We start from the raw sequence: 19633 nt of genomic DNA, 5'->3' as shown, positions 1-19633 counted from the left end.
ATCTTTATTAGGGGACACTTGTAAAGGTTTTTCTTCACTTTCTGCTCCATCTGCACAACAAAATGTGTCAGGCATCCCCCCATGGGGACATGATCATCAAAACAGAATAGGAATAAGGTATTAAACCCATCTCTATTAATAGAAAACTGAAAGAAAAAGCGTTTGGGTATTCATACACTTTAACAGTTAGACAAATACAATCTATTAAACAGTACAAGCATGTTCCACATGTAACTGCTTTTCACATTTTATACATCTTATGGGCTAAGGCTTGGTTTTGGGCTGTACATGGAACATTCTATTGTGCGCGTATCATATGGTAATTACGGTAGAACTCCTGATGTTGTAGCCGTTCCTTGGTACTCCATATGGCACTGTTCCCCTGTTTTGGGGTGAATACGGTATTAGAGGGGGCGGGATGATAAAGCCCGCTCTCGCCCTAGGCGTGGCTGTAGTGACGTTTCACTGTCGCCCTTCCCACCTTTTCGTGACCGGTCCGTGTAAGTGTGGCTGCAGGCAATTTTTCCCGGGTATCGCGCAGCGTTAAGCTAGGTATTATTTAACGTCCTGTAATGTCTGCATAGCCCATTAGGCCATAGGGGAGGTGCCTGTTTTATGGGGGTGTGGGAGCATAATGTACGTTATTGTATTAGGCGCCTAAAGACCGCTATCGCCCGGGCCTATAGAACTGATTGGGGCTTAGCGTGGGGGGCAGCAGGGTGAATAGAGGGGGTGGGGCTGGCTATTGAAAAGCGCACGCGCTTGTAATCTCCGCCCATAAGGGAGGCGGGGCCGATAGAACCTTGGAGATCTTCGCCCGTGCTCAGCTCATTCTCTGCTTTCCTCCCCCAGAGGGCATCGCGCTCCGTCCTTGTTTGCGCCGCCATTTTGAAGGAGCAGCGCAGGCAGAACGACGCCGCACTTGCTGTGAGCAGAATTCCTTTTCGACATAAACAACATGAGCTCCCCGGTGAACGTGAAGAAGCTGAAAGTGTCAGAGCTAAAAGATGAACTGAAGAAGAGGAGGCTGAGCGATAAAGGGCTGAAGGCCGAGCTCATGGAGAGGCTGCAGGCCGCCTTGGACGAGGAGGTGGAAGCTGGCGGTACCGGTGTGCTCGGAGGAGGCGCCGACGAAGGCGGTGATGTTGAAGGCGCTGATATGGAAGCCGGTGCCGGGGATGAGGAGGAGGAAGAAGAGGAGGAAGGTATGGAGGTAGGCGGGGAGAATGGAGGCGATGCCGAGCAGGAAGAGGAGGCCAATGAGGAGCAGCCCAATGAGGAGCAGGCCGCTGCTCAGGATGACGAGAATGGGGATGACCAGGGATTCCAGGAGGGAGAGGAGGAACTGGAGGATGAGGATGAAGGCATTCCTGTTGGCCTGGAAGAGGAGGAGGATGAAGATGGCGGCAATGAGAACGGCGGCGCCAAGGAAGAAGCCAAACAGGAAGCGGAGAGCGTTCCCAGCGGGCCCCGGCCTCTCATGGCTATCAAGGTGGACGAGGCGGGAGCTGCGGGCAGAGGCGGTAAGTGCGGGAGGGGCGTGCTGTGATTTGTGTTAGGCCTATGGTGGTGCCCATAGCCCTCCGTGTATTGTGTGCGGAGCCCATAGCCCCCCATTTATTGTGTGCGGAGCCCATAGCCCCCCGTGTATTGTGTGCATAGCCCATAGGCCCCCATACAGCCGGGCACATCTATAACATGAGGCCGCAGGTCACGTACTCCTCGAGGCGGTATTGTGTCGGCGGGATTGGGATTTGGTGACGTCACTTCCCGAGGAGCGCCGGGAGCTTGTTGTCCCTATTGGTGCGCTGAGCAGATTGCTGCCGGCCTCGCACCTGCTGCCCCTTTCTTCAGGAAGCCATTAAGTCTCGGCTTTTCATTGTTTAGATGGGGGGGGGGGCTCGTGTGATGAATTCTTTCCCCTATTTACACTATTCATGCATGAGCAGTACAATCAGGATGAAATAAGAATGATGATCTGTGTACACAGCTTGTATTGCTGCATGACAGTTTCGCTTTACACTCCGATGTTCTCATCACACTTTCGGTTTTTCAGTTGTATCAGACAGTTTTCTGTATTCATGTGGAGGAAATGATCAATGGATTTGTAGTTAGAGCCGTTTAGGAATTAAACATTTTGTTATGGATAGTTGAACTTTTATTAAATGAAATATGACTAGAACAAATGTTGGGAGCTTGAACCAAGAGTTACACAGTTAACATTTTACAGTGAGAGTTTATAACGTTGGTTTTGATTTAATGTTGTGTTATCACACCCCAGTAAAGCAACATGTGAAAAGATAATGAAACCTTGCTTGTTGTTGGTCGGTGGGCTTTGCCATCACTTGGCAAGCATACAAAGTCCCACAGGATCACTGGGATCATTTTCCGGGCTTTAATGTTTTTGGTGTTTTGGTGTTTTCCATGGGGGTAGTTATTGTGCAGAGTTATTGTGGCTGTTTGTAAGTTGCACTGCAATTAGCTCCCATATCAAGTGATGGCAAATATAAAGTACAACATAACATGTACTGTTCCTTGCAGGCTAAGTAAGAACCACATCATGTGAAACCTGTGCCATTAATAATTTACGGGGGGGGGACTTTTAATAGCAAGGCAACTTGAGTCTTAAGTAAAGCTTCTGGCATACAATCTGACTACTAAACCTGTCAGATATATAGGACATCAGTGAGTTGGACCCTTTTACTTTGAAGAAATGATTAGTGTGGCATGTAATCTGACTCGGGAGGGCAGTTTAAGTGGTGGCTTTCTGGTACTTTCATGCTTCTGCAGTAACATCCCAGCCCCCCCTGTTATGGGTTGTTTAATGATGAGTTGGGTCACAATACAGGGGCCACCACACGCCTACAATCTCTTCCCACCCAGCTTAAAAAAAATTCTGGATTGAGCACTTACATACTATTTTCCCTACTGATCATGTGTGTGTTTTTTTTATTTTTTATAATTTTTATTGTGTGAAGTGTGCACATTTTGTGCCTTCATCTTGCAGTGTGATGTGCACTTTCCATTCTTGGTAGATATATGCACCTACTGCTATTAAACAAGTCTGTTTTTTTAACTTTAGAAGGCAAGGATAAAGATAAGAAAAGAGGAGTGAAAAGGCCACGTGAAGATCATGGACGTGGTTATTTTGAGTACATCGAAGAAAACAAATATAGCAGGTTGGTATAACACATGCCAATTCTACTTTGTGAATTTTCTTTATCATGTAATTTGGTGACTAACCTAGTATTATATTTAAGGTCCAAGTCACCCCAACCACCAGTGGAGGAGGAAGATGAAAAGGTGGATGACACAAATGTCCTCCTTGATACATGTAAGTAACTTTTATTTTTGCGCTTTCTGCATTTAGTAGACTGGTTACTTAATGAATTTTGTCTTCTTCTGTTAGTCAAAATACAGTAAATGTACCTACAAGCTAAAAGTTTTTGTCTTGGTCTGTAGATAACTGTGACCTGCACTTCAAGATTTCACGGGATCGCTTAAGTGCCTCTTCCCTCACTATGGAGAGCTTTGCTTTCTTGTGGGCTGGTGGCAGATCTACATATGGTGTTTCTAAAGGCAAAGTCTGCTTTGAAATGAAGGTGAGTGTTGATGAGCAATGCTTATAATGTAAAACACACCTTCCTTTTGTTTTTGTTATTTTTTTTAGCTCCAATAACTTTATATTTTGTATTCTTCCAGGTCACAGAAAAAATTCCAGTAAAGCACCTGTATTCTAAAGACCTTGAAGTCCATGAAGTGCGTGTTGGTTGGTCCCCAAGTTCATGTGGTTTTATTTTGGGTAAGTAGAACTTGAGCATTTGGTAACTTTTCTATAAAAGGTTAATAAAAATTACATGTAAACCCATTTAGCTACCGTTTCACTGCACCAATATGAGGAAATTTATTATCAGTTTGAAAAAATCTTGGTGTATGTAAACCCTAAAAAGGAGCTATAGTTATAGCCAAATTTCTGGCATGTTCTGCCATTGGAACCAAATACAAAATACCCATTACTTGTGCTTATGTGATAGTTAATCAGGTGCCCAATAGTATTTCTCCATGCATTGACCTGTTGTATAATTCTTATTCCAACTCCTAGGTGAAGAAGAACATTCTTATGGCTACTCCATGAAAGGATCTAAATCTTCAAACACTGTAGCGGAAGAATATGGCGAGAAGTTTGATGAGAATGATGTGATCACTTGTATGGCTGTAAGTTTGTTTTTTTTGCTTTGTTTTTTGTGTGGTGCTTATTAGGAATGTTAACACTTAATAGCTTAGTCTATGCACATACACATTTTAGTTTTCAGTGGATTTTTGTCCCTGGAATCCATTACAAAGTTCTCACTTTCGGTTTAAGTTAAAAGTACAAATGGTACTTTTGCTATATCATGGAAAATTAAAAACTTTCCAGCAACTGAACTTCCCTCTAATGGCCCTGACAGTTGGGTGGACCTGGTAATGTTTTCAGAAATCTCTAGAAGTCAGATAATGCAATTATCTCTGTTATCTACATATAGCGGAGGGAAGTACTGAAGATTTTATAGGAAGAATTGTAGATTCATTGTCTGGTGAATATACTTGCTCAGATTTTTTTCCTCTTCTTTTTTTTTTTTTTTTTTTTTTAATGCAGAATTTTGATGGTGATGAATTGGAGCTGTCTTATGCAAAAAATGGTCAGGATCTAGGAGTGGCATTTAAAGTTGACAAAGAAGGTCTTTCAGACAAGGCTCTCTTCCCCCATGTTCTTTGTCACAACTGTGCTGTAGAATTCAACTTTGGTCAGCAGGCTGAGCCTTTCTTCCCACTTCCTGAAGGATATACATTTATTCAGAATGTGGCACTAGAAGACCGTGTGAGAGGGCCCCTAGGACCAGAAGAGAAAAAAGACTGTGAGGTAAGAATATTTGCTGTTCATATTTGGAAATGCCAGTTTTTGCACTTTGTTTCTATTCTGTCCTGTTCTGTTTACAGTGTAATGACTTTATCATATTTCTGTCTAGGTAATCATGATGATTGGTTTGCCTGGAGCAGGAAAAACATCATGGGTAACCAAGCATACCGAAGAAAATCCTGGAAAGTATACTGTCCTTGGAACAAATAACATCATGGAGAAAATGATGGTAAGGAACTTCAGATTGTGCGGAGTGTGGGCTCTCTGAATAGGGCCTAAATATGTTCCTCTCAAAGTTTGTTAGATTAGTGTTTGCAAATGTTAGATTGGTGGCCTTGAAGTAGACAAGTCTTAAGCAGTACGTTCTGCATTTGTGCATAAGGCATTTAGCCAGTGTGCAGGACCTCCTTGGGAATTAATGCAAGTTTAGCATTATTGCATTTTCAGTTTCCATCTCCTAAATGTCAGTTGTGTGTGTGTGTGTGTGTTTTTTTTTTTTTACCTACTACAGATGTTATATATTCATTATCTGGGTAAACCTATTAAATTGTAATCCTTTCTTTAGGTTGGTAATAAAAAGACAACTGACCCTTCCAAGCTGAACGCTTTGCTTCAAAGGGCTCCACAATGCCTAAGCAAGTTTATTGAAATTGCTGCCCGGAAGAAGAGACATTACATTCTTGATCAGGTAAGCCCCATAATACCAAATCTTAAAAATTGTAGTTGCTGGGTTTTGTCTTTGCTTTGAAATTTTGAACTTTCACCCAGTGTGTAAGGTGAATGACAGTTTGCAGCCTTGTATAATAAATGCAAGTGTCTCATTGTCTTCACAGGAGCTAGCCTGCCTGTGTGCATTTGTACACAATGGTTTGTACTGTATACTTGACTGACTTTTTTGTTTTACTTTTAGACCAATGTGTCTCAGGCTGCTCAGAGGAGGAAAATGTGCCTGTTTGCAGGTTTTCAACGCAAAGCTGTTGTTGTGTGCCCAACTGATGAGGTGTACAAAGAAAGGACACAGAAAAAGGCTGAAGTTGAGGGCAAAGACCTTCCGGAACATGCTGTACTTAAAATGAAAGGTAAGTTTATCTTAAAACTGTGCTTGGCAGAATTTTATGAAACGTAAAAGGTTTACTGCTTTAGCTGTGATTGGTGATAAATTACCTGCTATAATGGCAATTTTTGTAATGCTTTTTAGTTTTCCTAAAATTTATTTTTTTTTTCTCTGGTGTTTAAATTTGTAATTTTTTTTTCTTTCTAGGCAATTTTACTTTGCCAGAAAGCAGCGAGTGCTTTGATGAAATTACTTACGTGGAACTGCAAAAAGAAGAAGCTGAGAAACTCGTAGAGCAATACAAAGAGGAAAGCAAGAAAGCTCTTCCCCCTGAGAAGAAGCAAAACACTGGTTCTAAGAAAGTAAACAAGAACAAAAATAAGTCCAGAGGAGGCATGCAACATGGTCATGGAGGACACCGAGGCCGTGGAGGTGGAGGATATAACATGCGTGGTGGAAACTTCCGCGGTGGAGGTACATTTAATGTTTTTAAAGTTCTCCTAAAGCTTTTTAGTTTTAGTTTGGTTTTCTTCAAGAATTGGTTTATTATATTTTGTACTTAAGTCATATTGTCCCCTTAAGTTATAAGGACAGTTCTACTCCAAGGCTTAATTGCCCACCACTCAGTTGGGTGTTTTGATTTTTGCATACACCGGATTATTTCTAGGATTTGATGGAGTCTGCATTATGCCTCTCCTGGGGTTTTTAATCTGAGTCAATTCACCCAAGGTGTATTATGGTGTGTTTGGCCCTTTAGTACAGTGTACTGTAACAGAAGTAAAATCTATTTAGCTATAGGACTAGACAGTTTTTGCGACTTTTAAAATTGTCTTAGCTAGTCATTAAGAAAAGCATTTTAATGTGTGGGGTTTTTGTGTGTTTTAGCTCCAATGAATCGTGGAGGATTCAACAGGAGGGGCGGTAACATGCCACAGCGTGGAGGTGGTGGAGGAGGAGGAGCAGTTGGATATCCATATCCTCGTGCCCCAGTCTATCACAACAGAGGAGGTGGAGGAGGAGGGTATGGTAACCGTGGAAACTTCAGTCGCGGTGGAGGTGGCGCAGGAGCTGTAATGCCAAACCGTGGAAACTACAACCAGGTAAACCATTGAAATATTTGCTTTTTTCTTTTAGTCAACCAAATTCCTTTCATTAATTGTAATTTAATTGCTGACATGTGTTTTTGTCTTCTACAGAATTTTAGAGGAAGGGGAGGCAACCGTGGCTTCAAAAACCATTCTCAGGGGTACAACCAGTGGCAGCAACAGGGCGGCGTAAGTATCTCATTTATGCAGATGTTGGAAACGCTCGTTAGAAATGGCCTTCAGGTTACTGAAACTATTACAGTGAGGCATCCAACATAAGCTTTAGTTAGTTTCCTGTCATCCACATATTGTAGGATATTCAAGTCTTTAATACTGGATTTCTTGGTATGTAATCTTTATTGGGCTCCTAGATTAAATATTGGGATGACATTTATTAAAATGTTACACATGACCTAAGCAATTCTTGTTGGCGTCTAAGCTTACAAGCTTGTTAACATGTTAATATTTACCCCTTTTTCTAATTGCAGCAATACTGGGGTCAAAAGCCATGGAGCCAGCAGTACCACCAAGGATATTATTGAATACCCAAATAAAAATGAACTGATACATATTTCTCTTCAAAACCTTCACAAGAAGTCGACTGTTTTCTTTAGGTTAACTTTTAAAATCAAAAAAAAAAAAAAAAAAAAACATTCCACAAGAGGAAGTGCCTGCGGGTTCTTTATTGGTTTTGTTAAAACATTTGTTTTTAGTTGCTTTTTTGGGTTGCATTTTTTTGTACATTTTTATTGCAGTTTTAAAGTAATAGGAACCTTAGCATTGTGCACGATAAAGAATGTGTCAGTATTTCAGGGTTCTCCTTTTCTCTGTAATGTTTTTGTTTTTAATTTCTAAATTCTAAGTAAAGATATTGCTTTGTACTTGGTGTCATTATTTAGGAATGGAATCCCTTAACTGTAACAGTGCATGGGGAAAGAAAAAAAAAAATCCGAGATACGCTGTTTTTGAAGTGTGTGGCTCAGAACTTTGTAGCGGTCCTCAGACTTTGTCATTTAACTTCATCTCACTAGTTTAGAAAGTAAGCATCCTTGCTTGTTAGTTATTAAAGGTTGATCCCAGCATTGAGAGAATACACATAAAATAGCTGAGCTGAGGAGGAGAGGTTGATGCATTAATGGTTCTTTAATCTTTTACTTTACCTGTGGAAACCGCAGAGACTTTAACTTGTGAAGGTTTAATGTTTTCTCCATTTGTTAAAACACTTCAATACTGCAAAGAATAGGCTTGATATGCCTGTTTCTTATTAAACTAAACTTGTTGTAAATCTAGTTGTCTGATGGGATCTGTATGAAGTTAGCTGTGTTTGTATCTCCCATTTACCCTTCCCTTGCAAATTTTTTTTTTTTTTTTGCATAGTGTGCTTGTAGTTGCACCATCATTGTAAACTAATTATATTGTGAGTACATTAGATAGCAATTCTTTCTTGATATGTCAGTTCTTTATATTTCGCCTGCTAACCTCTAAAGAGGGTGAGCTTGAATACATCGATAGAATTTTATTTGCAATAAATAAAATATGAATTTACAATGTCGTGTTTTGGGATTGTCAAAAGCATAAACATAATCCCTTTCCCCATACAACTGCCACATTACTCTACATTTATGCATAGACTTGATTGCAGTTAAAAGAGATCAATGGATTGTGCTGATGTCCACACTCTTTCCACTCTAAAGTAGTGGATTGGGATCCCGTCCACTTACAGCAGCCTGGCCTTGGTCCGTATCCACATCTTAAAGGCCATGGCGTGGCACTCGCCTCAGATATACGCCTGCTGCTTTATTTTGCTACCCAAGACTTGTTCAAGGCAGTTCAGCGATGTCCCAACCCTGCGATGAGAAGCATGGTATAAAGTAATCCCGGTACATGGAGGGAATGCCACCTATATCTCAGCTGAATGGTACAAAATACTTTGGAGCACCTGACGTTCTGTGGCTTAATGCCCTTAAGGTAAAGTTTGACAAGCCGACTCCCGTCTTTTAACTATGGATGGGAGCACCACCCGAACTGACTTGCTAAATAAAAGTATATGCTCGATCACTATTTAACTAACTCATTTCTGGTAAGTTGTACATCTCCATGAATCCCTTTTTATAACAAGGGATCTTCCCTCCCCTCATCTAGTCTGAAATAAAGTACTCTTTAATTTCGCTGGTGCCTTATTTTAATTTTGTGTGAGCGTTTCTGAAAAATGGCTGTTATCCCTAAAAGTATATTGTTTTTATTTCAAGTATAATAAAAAAAAAGAAAATCATCTTTGCATGATGCGTTCATGAGGAAAGGGGGCTAGTTCTACTAGTGCTGTTAAAAGTTTTCATGTAGAATAATTAAGGTGAAAGAAAAACTTGTTAACTACCACTTTCATGTAACATTTATTGAGAATGAGCTAAATGATGGTACGTGGACTCTTAGATGTATGGGTTGATGTCCTCCAGGAGGAAAAAGTTGACGAGTCTAGATTGGTGCCAGTCTGAGAAACTTGGCGTTAGGGGTTTTTGTAAATGGAGAATGTAAAGGGTTTGCCCTGCGAGTTGGCCCTTAACTCTAAAAGGGTATTTACATCGTTTGTTTCCTTCAAGCCTGTTAAGTTTTTACAATATTCAGCAATATTGGCTAATTGGCACTAGTTAGCCAATTATTTTGTTTTGTTAACTCTTAACTTGCGCTTTGCTGCTAAGATGTTGGCCATAGAGCAGATTGTAGAAATTATGGGACTCCTTGTGACTGCTTCCTCCAAACATCCACTATTGAAATGCGTTTTCTTGCAGATGTAGTACAAGTTTTGGGGTGTTTCTTTGCATATTAGATTGGGATGTGTGGCTGATATGCTTGTTTGTGAACAGAAATGACACATTAATATAAACAATATATTTAAATATTGTCTTTATTTGTTTTTCAGACTTCACTTTTGCATGATATCACTTAAAAAGTGAGTAAATTCTAGCTCCCGTTTGTCATGTTAAAAGCTTTTAAGCCATTTTTAGGTTTTCCATGAAAATGTATTGTACTGTATGTAAAATGTCAATCGCACAATGTGAAAACAAGTGTAGCCCTTGACATTTTCTATTTATCTTTAGTGATTTAACATGTATTTTAATCTGAAGCAGAGCAAACCAAAGCCTATAGTACTTTTTCTAAGAATTTGGAGAATCCTTTTACAAGACTTTGTGCCATTTCTGTCTGCTTTCCATCAGGCTACATCGTAATTGTAACAACCAAATCCATTTATAAGGAATTCAAGTACTGAAAATGGATGTAACTTTGCTCCTCCATTATTTTATAAGTGACGGAAGGCAAAAAGATGCAGGCGCTTTGCTAGTCTTGTATACTGTAGTTAGAATTGTATCTGAAAAGTGAACTTTGGCCAAAACTTGTAAAATAAAGTTCGTGTACACTATTTTACTGTGAACTGTAGACTTCAAAAAAACCTTTTCCTAGAAGGCTCATTCCTACTTTTATGTAATAAAAAAAAAAAGAGCAACGTGTTAGGTTGCGTTGCATTTTCAAGTGATTGCCACTAATTTTATATCTATCTCCGAAGGGTTAATTTTCCTTACTATAGGTACCAAAAAATTAGGTTTTGAGCACAACTTTGATCGCCTAAGCTCTGTGTTCCTTTCAGCCTAAACTGTGTCAACATCATCTTTTCTAGTGTGTCTCATTATGGCCTCTTGCAATCATCCCTGGCTTACATCCCCAGCATTTTACAGATGCTAGGGAGTACACACCTCTGTGCAAACTGCTCAGATGATTTTTACCTAAAGAGATTTTAACGATAACACTGTGAATATATTCAAGCCCATTGTATAGACTGGACACACTTTTATGTAGGGTAGATAATGAGAAAATTTTGGGGCTGGATGGTTAGCAGGTGATACAACAATGATCATATGATAGCATTACCTTTTGTCAGAGCTGTTGTGGTTAGTGTAGAGATTGGCCTGTTTTGGAGGCTGTGTTTATAATATAAATACATGTTCTTATTTTATTATGCTTGTATTTTCTGTAACATTCTCATTCTGTTTCTTTCACTAGTTTGGCTTACTCCACTGGCGTGTTTACTGGTAAGTAGTAATGTGGTAAGTATATACTGGATGCTAGCAAGTGTCCCAACCTGTAGACCTTTATCTGGGACGTCGGTATGCCTATTGATGATGCAGCTACTACAGTTTGATCTTTTTATAGACCTAAAATTGGTTTGAAGGGGAAAGTTCCAAAGAGTCCGCATAAGTGTTTTATTTAAAAACCCTAATGACTTTAGAAGGCCCACTAAATGTGTGAGGGGAGTGCACTCCTAAAAAGAACAAACTATATTGCTTATTTTTTAGAACTTATTTTGAAATTGACCTTGTTCTAAACCATTAGAACTGTGTTGCACCAAGAAAATGGAAAAAAAAAGGAAGTAAATGCTTCACCTCCTTTATACTTTCTAAATCTATTGTGAAATCTGATGCCACTTTCTTCACACAATTATGTTTCCTTGTCACTGTGTTCCAAGCAATATTTCTCCTATCTTTCAATTCCTATGGTTTTGTATAGGTAGCTGATATGCACCCTTGCATATTGGTAGTGCTTGAGGTCAAATGTGCAATTTGTCTGGTTTATTAATAATCATAGAAAACTGCTGAAAATAGAAATCATTTTATTTCACAATAAATACCAACTGATGGTACAGGCCATGGTCCATTCTACATACTAGTATTTTTTTTTGTATAGCCCAAATCACTTAGTTGACACATGTACTTCTCTATGCAGTATACACCATCCAGATGATCAGATTTTCTTGCCAATGTCTTCAAGGGTCAGTGTAATTGTGAATGATTTCATGGTATGCAGAAACACTAAAATAATCATTCTATATGGTTGAGAAATAGTTTGACACATTTAAAGGCAATTGCTTGTTTAATAATATGGTCATCTTAGGCTGCATGTGTGGCTTTATATTTATGAAAATCCATCAGATGGCTTGGAAGATTTGTCTCTTTACAGCTGTTTTAAACATTACCTTGTACGTTTATAACTGCTGTGGGCAAAAAAAAATTTTAAAATGTGTTTTTCTAATATTTACATTAAAGCTGTAACCACCTGGCTGTATTATCTATAAACTTTCATAACTAAATCTTTTTGGCGACTAAACGGGCCACATGTGTACTGAATAGTTTGTCTAAAATTTAGTTTTAACTTACAACTTGTGATTTTTAAGTGTCCAGGCATCATTTAACTCAAATAATATGGGATTCTCTGTCATTTTTTTATTTATTATTATTTTTTATTGCTGTCCATGCCATCTCTTGTGAGAAATAGATTGGAAATACAACAAATTGTTGGAGTAACGAGTGAGGGGGAAAAAAACTTAAACAGAAAGGAAGTAGCAGCTTTCCACAAGGTGTAGCCTTCTGGGCTGTAATATTAGCAATAGTCCTCCAAAATTCCTGAGGAGACAATCTTGTAAGTAACCTTTTGCTGATGCATAAAGCAAAGCTCGATCTCTCCGCTTTCCATGTTCAATGTGTATGGTCTAATTTATGTCACCATAAGTTTTAAAAAAAACTTTTTGATTGGGAAAAAAAAAAATACATATAGCCTTTCTCTCAATGTATTGTGACTTTGTACACATTCTCATTTACATTGATCAGAACTTGGGTTATTCAGAATTATGGAGCCTTAGTACTTGGTCAAGAGGTGCAGCAATAATTTAGCCATTTTGGTTTGTAACAGAACACTTATCACAGCAGTGACTTGTTCCATGTCAGATAGTTGCTAAAACCTCTGTCTAAAGGTGCCCTAAAACTTTTTTTTTTTTTTAATGCATAATACAATTGTATCTATTGCTTAGTGGTCGGTTGGGTAAATTAAATAAATGTTTTATTCCAGATACATTTTCCAAAGGGAGTGGGCTTACAGTTTACCTCTCTCTGATTACGGGTGCTAGTGATATCCTGCTATACACAAAATGTAAAAATGTTGTTGTTTGAAGGTATTTGCTATAGAAATGATTTAGGGAAAGATAATCCCTAGTAGAAGTACAAAGCAATATAATAGTTTTAATACACCAAAATACACCTATTCTAGAAAATCCAAAAGTGAAAATGTAATTTTTTGGATGGACCCTACTACTATTTTTTCTGACTATAAAGGGTACGCCTCCCCCAAAGAAGTTGGTACATCTATAGTCTTGGAAAAGAGGAAGTTGAAAAAGGGTAGGCAATAGGTTGGGTTTCATAATTGTTCTCTTGGTGCGGAAGGAGGTTTCCTATACCTTTTGGTCATCTCATGCCTAACTTTTGGGCCTAGTTTAATTGTGTAATACAAGGGGGCAAAGAATATGGGTATGCACATAAATCTAATATGTTGTGGAGTATTTGTAATCCCCAAACCTATGAACAAAGGATAGATTTTATGCTGTTCATTACTTTAGAAACTCAGAAAAATAATGGTATCCAATAGGCTGCAATTGCAGAACACCTTCTAAAATTACTAAAGTCAGATAAAAATTTCCTGAGACCTCAACATAAAACAAGCCAGCAACTAATGAATTCAGAATTTTTATTATGTGTAACCTATCAAACAAATTTACTGAAGCCAGAGGAGCAGCATAATGGCTAAAATCAAGCCTTTCTTTGATTTAATACTCTCCAATAGCGGCTAATATGTTCTTTTTATTTTCAATTTACTTTCATAAATTTATGGCTTTATAATTTGCCCTGGTAAAGAATGTATTCACAATAAAAATGTATGATACAATGTATGCTGAACAGTTTGTACATGTCCATTATCAGGGATTCACTCTGTTCTTGCCTTAGGTAAATGTGTTTTAGGTATGTATTTAGGTATATTTGTTATACAGACAAAGTTCAATAAACCCTAATGGGGGTCATAGCCTGGAATAAAGACTTGACAGTGGTTCCAATCCCTCACCTCTCTATCTATATATTTATAGTTCCTTTAAAGGAAACCATAGGTAAATTGAGGTTTTATTTATCATTTGAGACATTCCGACCAACTTTAGGTACCAGCCAAGGACAAGAATGACCATAAGGACTTATTACTTTTGTATGATTTTCCCACAACATTGACTCCATCTCCAAGATGGCACACAGCTTTTAGGACAGCATTGACAGGTCACAAGGGTGTAAGGCTATTTGGAAAAGCAATCTTTGATTAGGAATAAGAAATACTAAAAAGGTATGCTTTGGTTAAGTTTTTCCAATGTTTAATACCTTTTTAACTTTATTGCTGTGCTTATATAGCTGACAAAAATTATAGGAACTGTGATCAGGATGTGGGCTCTGCTATGGCTTAGTGTTTCTTTAATAACATGGGGGAGCCCTTTGCTATAGCCACAGCTCATAGCACTTTTAATTTGGTGGCTGGTGAGAAGATGCAAACCCTTACCCATAGTAAAAAAAAAAGACCATTGGTATCCAGTAAAGTGACCTGAGGCATAATGTGCTCATTACTTGAGGAACCCTGGTTCAGATACACTGACTTGAATATTGCAATGCATAGGGATTTTCAGGTCAGATGTATTAGGAACAAGTTTGCTTTGAAGACTACAAGCAAGTCTGCAAACTAAGAAAATGGATGCAAGATATGTGATTTTGTAACTTTCTTCTTTCCCCCTTAGCAATATTTAAATTATTTTCCAATGCTACATTTTCTGCTTGCATGTAGAATAAAATATTTTCAACAAAAGTTGCTTGCCTGGGTTTGTTTTTTGTGTAGAGTTGGTTTCAAATGTTTTAGATTTGAATACTTCAGAGTTTAGGTTTGGCGAACAAAGACATTGTGCAATTGCCAATAGGAGGGGTGGGTGTACTGCTTGTTAATTACATTTTTTTTCTTTGATAGATAATGGCCATAGTTTACTCTTTGGATGTCCAAAAAATGTCTGTAGAAGGGAAGGGTGGGGTTCTTTCATGCACACACATCCAATTGAAAACACTAGAAAGGACCTCTTTCCCCAAGCTAAAGCACTTTCACCTGGAGGGCGTTGTGTATTAAATAGTGTTTGCAAGGGTAGGATTACTACCTATTTCTGAGTAGGGTTTGGTGAGGATTTTCCAAAATAAGGAGGATGTATGGTGATTTTGTCCTTGTTTACACATTTAGCCATTAATGTAGCAACATTACCTGTATAAAGTTATGGACTGGTGATCAGCTGGCTGTTAGCGTACGCGTGACCAAAGCTCGCAAGGGCATGTTTGCCCTTTAAGTAAAGATGGTAAAAGAGGACGATCCAGATGTAAGTGGTATAAGCCTAGAGTTTGGGGAATTTATGGGGGTTTGCAAAACGCCCATCAATACATAAACGGTCCTTGAATAGAGCCACAAAATCTGATGACTTTTTGGAAGAGGTCAGCAAGGTCTTGGCAGCTGAAAACAGTCTGTCCCTTAGGACCTAGATTTTAAACAGGCTCTAAAAGCAGTGATTGTAAAGTAATAAAATAATACCCTTCCATCGAAACAAATGTTTGCTCCCACCAAGGTTGAGTGTAACTTGTTCTACATATGAAGGGGGTGAGAACAACAGAGTGGCACTCAGCTTCGCTCTCCCCCTTCACTTCCATTTCGGTTGTTTATGGATCTGTGAACAGCAGGCTCTCTATACAGCTGAATATTGGATGATAATCGTCTGATGCGTGAATGTAGCCTAACTTCTGTTTTCTCGATCTTGGCTCAACAGCCTGCCACAGTTTTTCACACCTAGAATGTACGCTGGGAGGAGGAGGAATGTGAAATATCCACTGCAAGATATGGGACACCAACAATACTGCAGCCACACCATTTTCTTTATTGGAGGTTGAGTTGGTATTGTCAAATTATACTAGAAGCCCTTAGAGCATTGCCCAATGTCAGTTTTTAGTCCTGAATTTTTAGTACAGGTAGTCCCGGGGTTACATACAAGATATATACAAACCTACAGTTCCTAAGTTGGAACAGGTTATTTTAATAAATGCAATTAGGACAGATGTTTGCCTCAACATAATGTTTGGCACCGTGGTGTTAGTTACTGTATAAAATCCTCACTGAGTTAATCACAAAGATAAAAAAAAAAGTTTATGGAGCTCAGACATTGATTAACATCTGATGCAAGCTGTGCTTTGATATGCAAAATGAAACTGCTGCACAGTTTGGCTTGGTCATTAAAGAGTTACAAGATGCTACAGAAGAACGTACTCTGCACGAAGCCTGCACTGACACCTAACTTCATGCACAGGGAACCCCTCACCCTGGTGGGCGTGTGCTGTGCAAGACCCATGCAGGCCACGTCCACACTAACCTTGAGTGTGGTGCTGAACGGTCGGCCCCCACACATTTTCACCTCATGAAATCTGGCCCTCTTTGCAAAAAGTTTGGACACCCCTGGTCTAGATGGACAGCAAGTGATTGTATTCCATAACTAAAACAGACGTAAAGTAACACTTTGTCAAGATGTCTGTCTATTGTGATCACTCATTCTCAAACAGTTCAGAATAAGCCAGTTGCTAAATACACTACGTCAAAACTAAGCACCACAGAGTGCTAAGGATTCTCCACATTGCAAAATGGATGTGCTAAATATTGTGGCAAAAGTAAATATACTTCAAGTTGACCCTTGAAGTCAATGGGGTTGTAAAAGTACTCCTGATGGACAAACCATGACCCCTGATCGAAAGACTCCATTCTGAATTTAATTGCTTGCTCATAGAGGTGTTGAGTCCCTGGAGGTCCTGGATGGGATATTATTTTGTTTTCTACCTGTTGACCACCAGCTCCCTGTTTGTGTGAAAGTATAGTAATAAAAGTGAAGGTGAGGAGACATTATGTAGCATAAGTGTGGTCAACCCTTCAAATGAAGATTTATCCTCAACTTTGGCAAGTTAAGATTACCAAGAACAAATTATTTGAGGAGGAGGAAGACATGGAAGCCTTGTGGAAGCTATTTTGAATGGACAAATAAAGACTCAACTTCAATTATACAAACTCTGACCATGCTTTTAGGCTACCTTTTTCCTCCTCTGAGGATAATAATGATCTTGTCTAGATTTCTAGATCTCGTTTAAATAGGTGCACTTCAGTGAAGGTAAGTTTAGCCAGTGCCTTCTCGGATGATTGGTGTCTTCATCAATACTTCAGCTATAGCAGCCTACAATTAACTATACCATAGACTGAGAGTCTTGAAATCAAAGCTTGTACAGGCTTTTTGCACCACCTTCTCTCCATGTACTCTCCAGCCATGTGACCTATCACATAACTAAAAGACTGAATAGGATTTCACTTTAGCAGATGACATCTGAAATTGCTCTGTATCAAGGGATACATTTATTGCCCCCCCAATGATGCCAGCTCGAGCAGTGAGAAATACTACTACAGAGACCGATCTGTGCTGTCAGCCTTATCTTTTGTTCAGGAGACATTCTGCTATGCCAAGAGGGCAACTTGCCTGGCTTAATATTGACCTGCAGACTGTATGTTGGACAATCCTGTTCTAGCGGTATAAAGTACATCACAGATTCATTCTACATTTATTTTAATGGCAAGGAATCGGGGATTATCAGTTGAGTGTGAAATTTCTGAGATTTAAGAAAATATAGCTAATTTTCATCATGCAGCAAATTTACATTGTTGAAAATTTCAAAGGTCCAATAAATCAGTGGTCCCCAACCTTTTGGATCTCCCGGACCACTAAATGCACGGACTTCGGACTGTGCATGTGCAGAATAAACTTCCCCCCCGAATAACGTCATGATGCCAGAACCCAGCCAGGCTTAGACCTGTGATGGGAGAGTGAGACACAACCGGGCCTGAGCCTGTGATGTCTCAGGTAGAGGTGCACCCACCATCGGGGTCAGGAGAAGGACCCCGCTTTGGGGGGGTTCCACCGGCCAGAGCCGCAGACCACCTGTCAGACGGCCACAACCTGTTGGGGACCCCTGCTGTAAATGATATGTTCACCAAAATGACATGTTCAGGGTATCCTATAAGAATATTTTCCTGGTAAAATCATTTTAAGTTGGGCTTACCAGAAAATATATAAAGCAGCAACACTAGTACATTGTGGGACATTGTGTTGGTATACATTTATGTACAGGCAATCATTGCTTTTTAAAAAAAATCTGAATCTTGCGTTCATCACACCCGGTTTTCATACGGGAACCCTTCTTTTTTATCCCTGAACAGAATTGCAATGTGTCTGATTTAATTACATAATTTCCTTTCACTCCTTCCCAGCCCAGCATTATATGAAAGAAATCATACCTAGCTTACCTTTGGAAGCACCTAACATAAATGATTAGCAGATTGGACAGCTAGGCTGCACCACCCGGTGGCCAGAAGGGTGAATACTTTTGCTGTGCAATTGCTAATAAATTTTCTTGTGTGGGAAGTAGCATGAATGTCTAGTGGGGTGCCAGGAAGATGATGAGGGAATGGGGGCTTAAAAATGTTTTCCCAAACTGTAATTTAACTTTTTAAATAATTAAAAAACAAAATGTTTTAAAAAAAGAAACATATTTGTTTCCCCAATGTTCACAAAAATACATAGAGAGAAAACAAGCATTCTGAATGCTACCCTGGCCATTAAAGCCAGGATCCTCTTCAAATAGCCAGATGACAATAGTATGTGTACATCTGCTCTCACATCTATGCATTTATAGGTTGCCATGACATACTAGCAGTTTACTATCAGGGCAACCTATAATCAATAGCTGGAATGCCTAGATGTGCTGTGGCAGCCACATGTGGAACCATTGCTCTGTTTTTTTTTTTCAAGCGTAAAAACCCCAGCTTCATTATACTGCTACTTAAATTTCCTGCCCCAATAGTTTAGAGTTCCTTTTCTCCTGTTAATGCCATTTTTGTGACTGTGTTTTCTCTGTTTATTGGATTTGGCCCTTGGTTACAGCATTTGCTGTTTAGCACATACAAAACTTTCCATCGTCTGTCTCATGCTTCAAAATACTTGTATATAGCTCTAATATGGTAAGAGCTTAATCATTTTTCCTATTTTCCGGATCACCATCTTCTTGTGAATTTTCAGTTCAGTATTCTAGTACATTACTACAATTACATTTAAATGAAACAACTCAGATGCAGTTGAACTGTAGACTTTCAGTGGGTTAAACAAAAAGATTCAATAAACATGTGAGGCACTAAAGCCTTTTTTTACACAATCACTTCATTTCAGGGGCTCAAAAGTAATTGGACAAATTAAAAAGCTGAAAATAAAATGTTCATTTCTAATACTTGGTTGAAAACTCTTTGCTGGCAAATTGGATATCGATATCCAAGTCTCCAATTATGAGAAGACTGAAAACAAAAACAAGACTGAAAAAGTGAATACAGAGGCTGCACTGCAAGGTGCAAGCCACTCATAAGCTTCACACATAAAAAGGCTAGATTGGACTTTGCTAAAAAAAAAAAAAATCTAAAAAAGCCAGCACAGTTCTGGAAAAACTTTCTTTGGTCAGATGAAACCAAGATCAACCTTTACCAGAATGATGGCAAGAAAAAAGTATGGAGAAGGCGTGGAACAGCTCATGATCCAAAGCATACCACATCATCTGTAAAACATGGCGGAGGCAGTGTGATGGCTTG

At 39.1% G+C, this 19633-nt stretch overlaps 1 protein-coding gene across 2 annotated transcripts; it reads left to right on the top strand.

Annotated features, from left to right (window-relative positions):
* The first annotated feature begins 441 nt into the window (after window positions 1–441).
* HNRNPU (heterogeneous nuclear ribonucleoprotein U) lies at window positions 442–14347 on the top strand. Of its 2 annotated transcripts, XM_072409326.1 has the most exons (16): window positions 442–500; window positions 853–1523; window positions 3083–3179; window positions 3261–3334; window positions 3463–3602; window positions 3703–3802; window positions 4103–4215; window positions 4637–4900; window positions 5007–5126; window positions 5463–5585; window positions 5808–5976; window positions 6159–6425; window positions 6837–7051; window positions 7148–7225; window positions 9954–9983; window positions 11090–14347. In XM_072409326.1, the coding sequence occupies exons 2-15, from the start codon at window positions 959–961 to the stop codon at window positions 9978–9980; spliced, it is 2352 nt and encodes a 783-aa protein (XP_072265427.1). In that variant the 5' UTR covers window positions 442–500; window positions 853–958; the 3' UTR covers window positions 9981–9983; window positions 11090–14347. The 2 variants fall into 2 exon arrangements, with proteins under 2 accessions (XP_072265427.1, XP_072265426.1); XM_072409325.1 differs by lacking the exons at window positions 9954–9983; window positions 11090–14347 and adding an exon at window positions 7525–8584 and having other exon boundaries at window positions 444–500.
* The last annotated feature ends 5286 nt before the right edge of the window (window positions 14348–19633 follow it).

This window comes from Pyxicephalus adspersus, chromosome 4 (genome assembly GCF_032062135.1).
Source record: "Pyxicephalus adspersus chromosome 4, UCB_Pads_2.0, whole genome shotgun sequence".
NCBI lineage: Eukaryota > Metazoa > Chordata > Amphibia > Anura > Pyxicephalidae > Pyxicephalus > Pyxicephalus adspersus.
This window is presented reverse-complemented; position numbering and strand designations above follow the sequence as displayed.

What these genes read in the sequence shown, in the direction of transcription:
- HNRNPU (XM_072409325.1), top strand. Translation starts at nt 959, where the DNA reads ATGAGCTCCCCGGTGAACGTGAAGAAGCTGAAAGTGTCAGAGCTAAAA. An exon ending in ACCGTGGAAACTACAACCAG is followed by an intron (nt 7,052 to 7,147) that starts GTAAACCATTGA and finishes TGTCTTCTACAG; the next exon opens with AATTTTAGAGGAAGGGGAGG. An exon ending in AGTGGCAGCAACAGGGCGGC is followed by an intron (nt 7,226 to 7,524) that starts GTAAGTATCTCA and finishes TTCTAATTGCAG; the next exon opens with CAATACTGGGGTCAAAAGCC.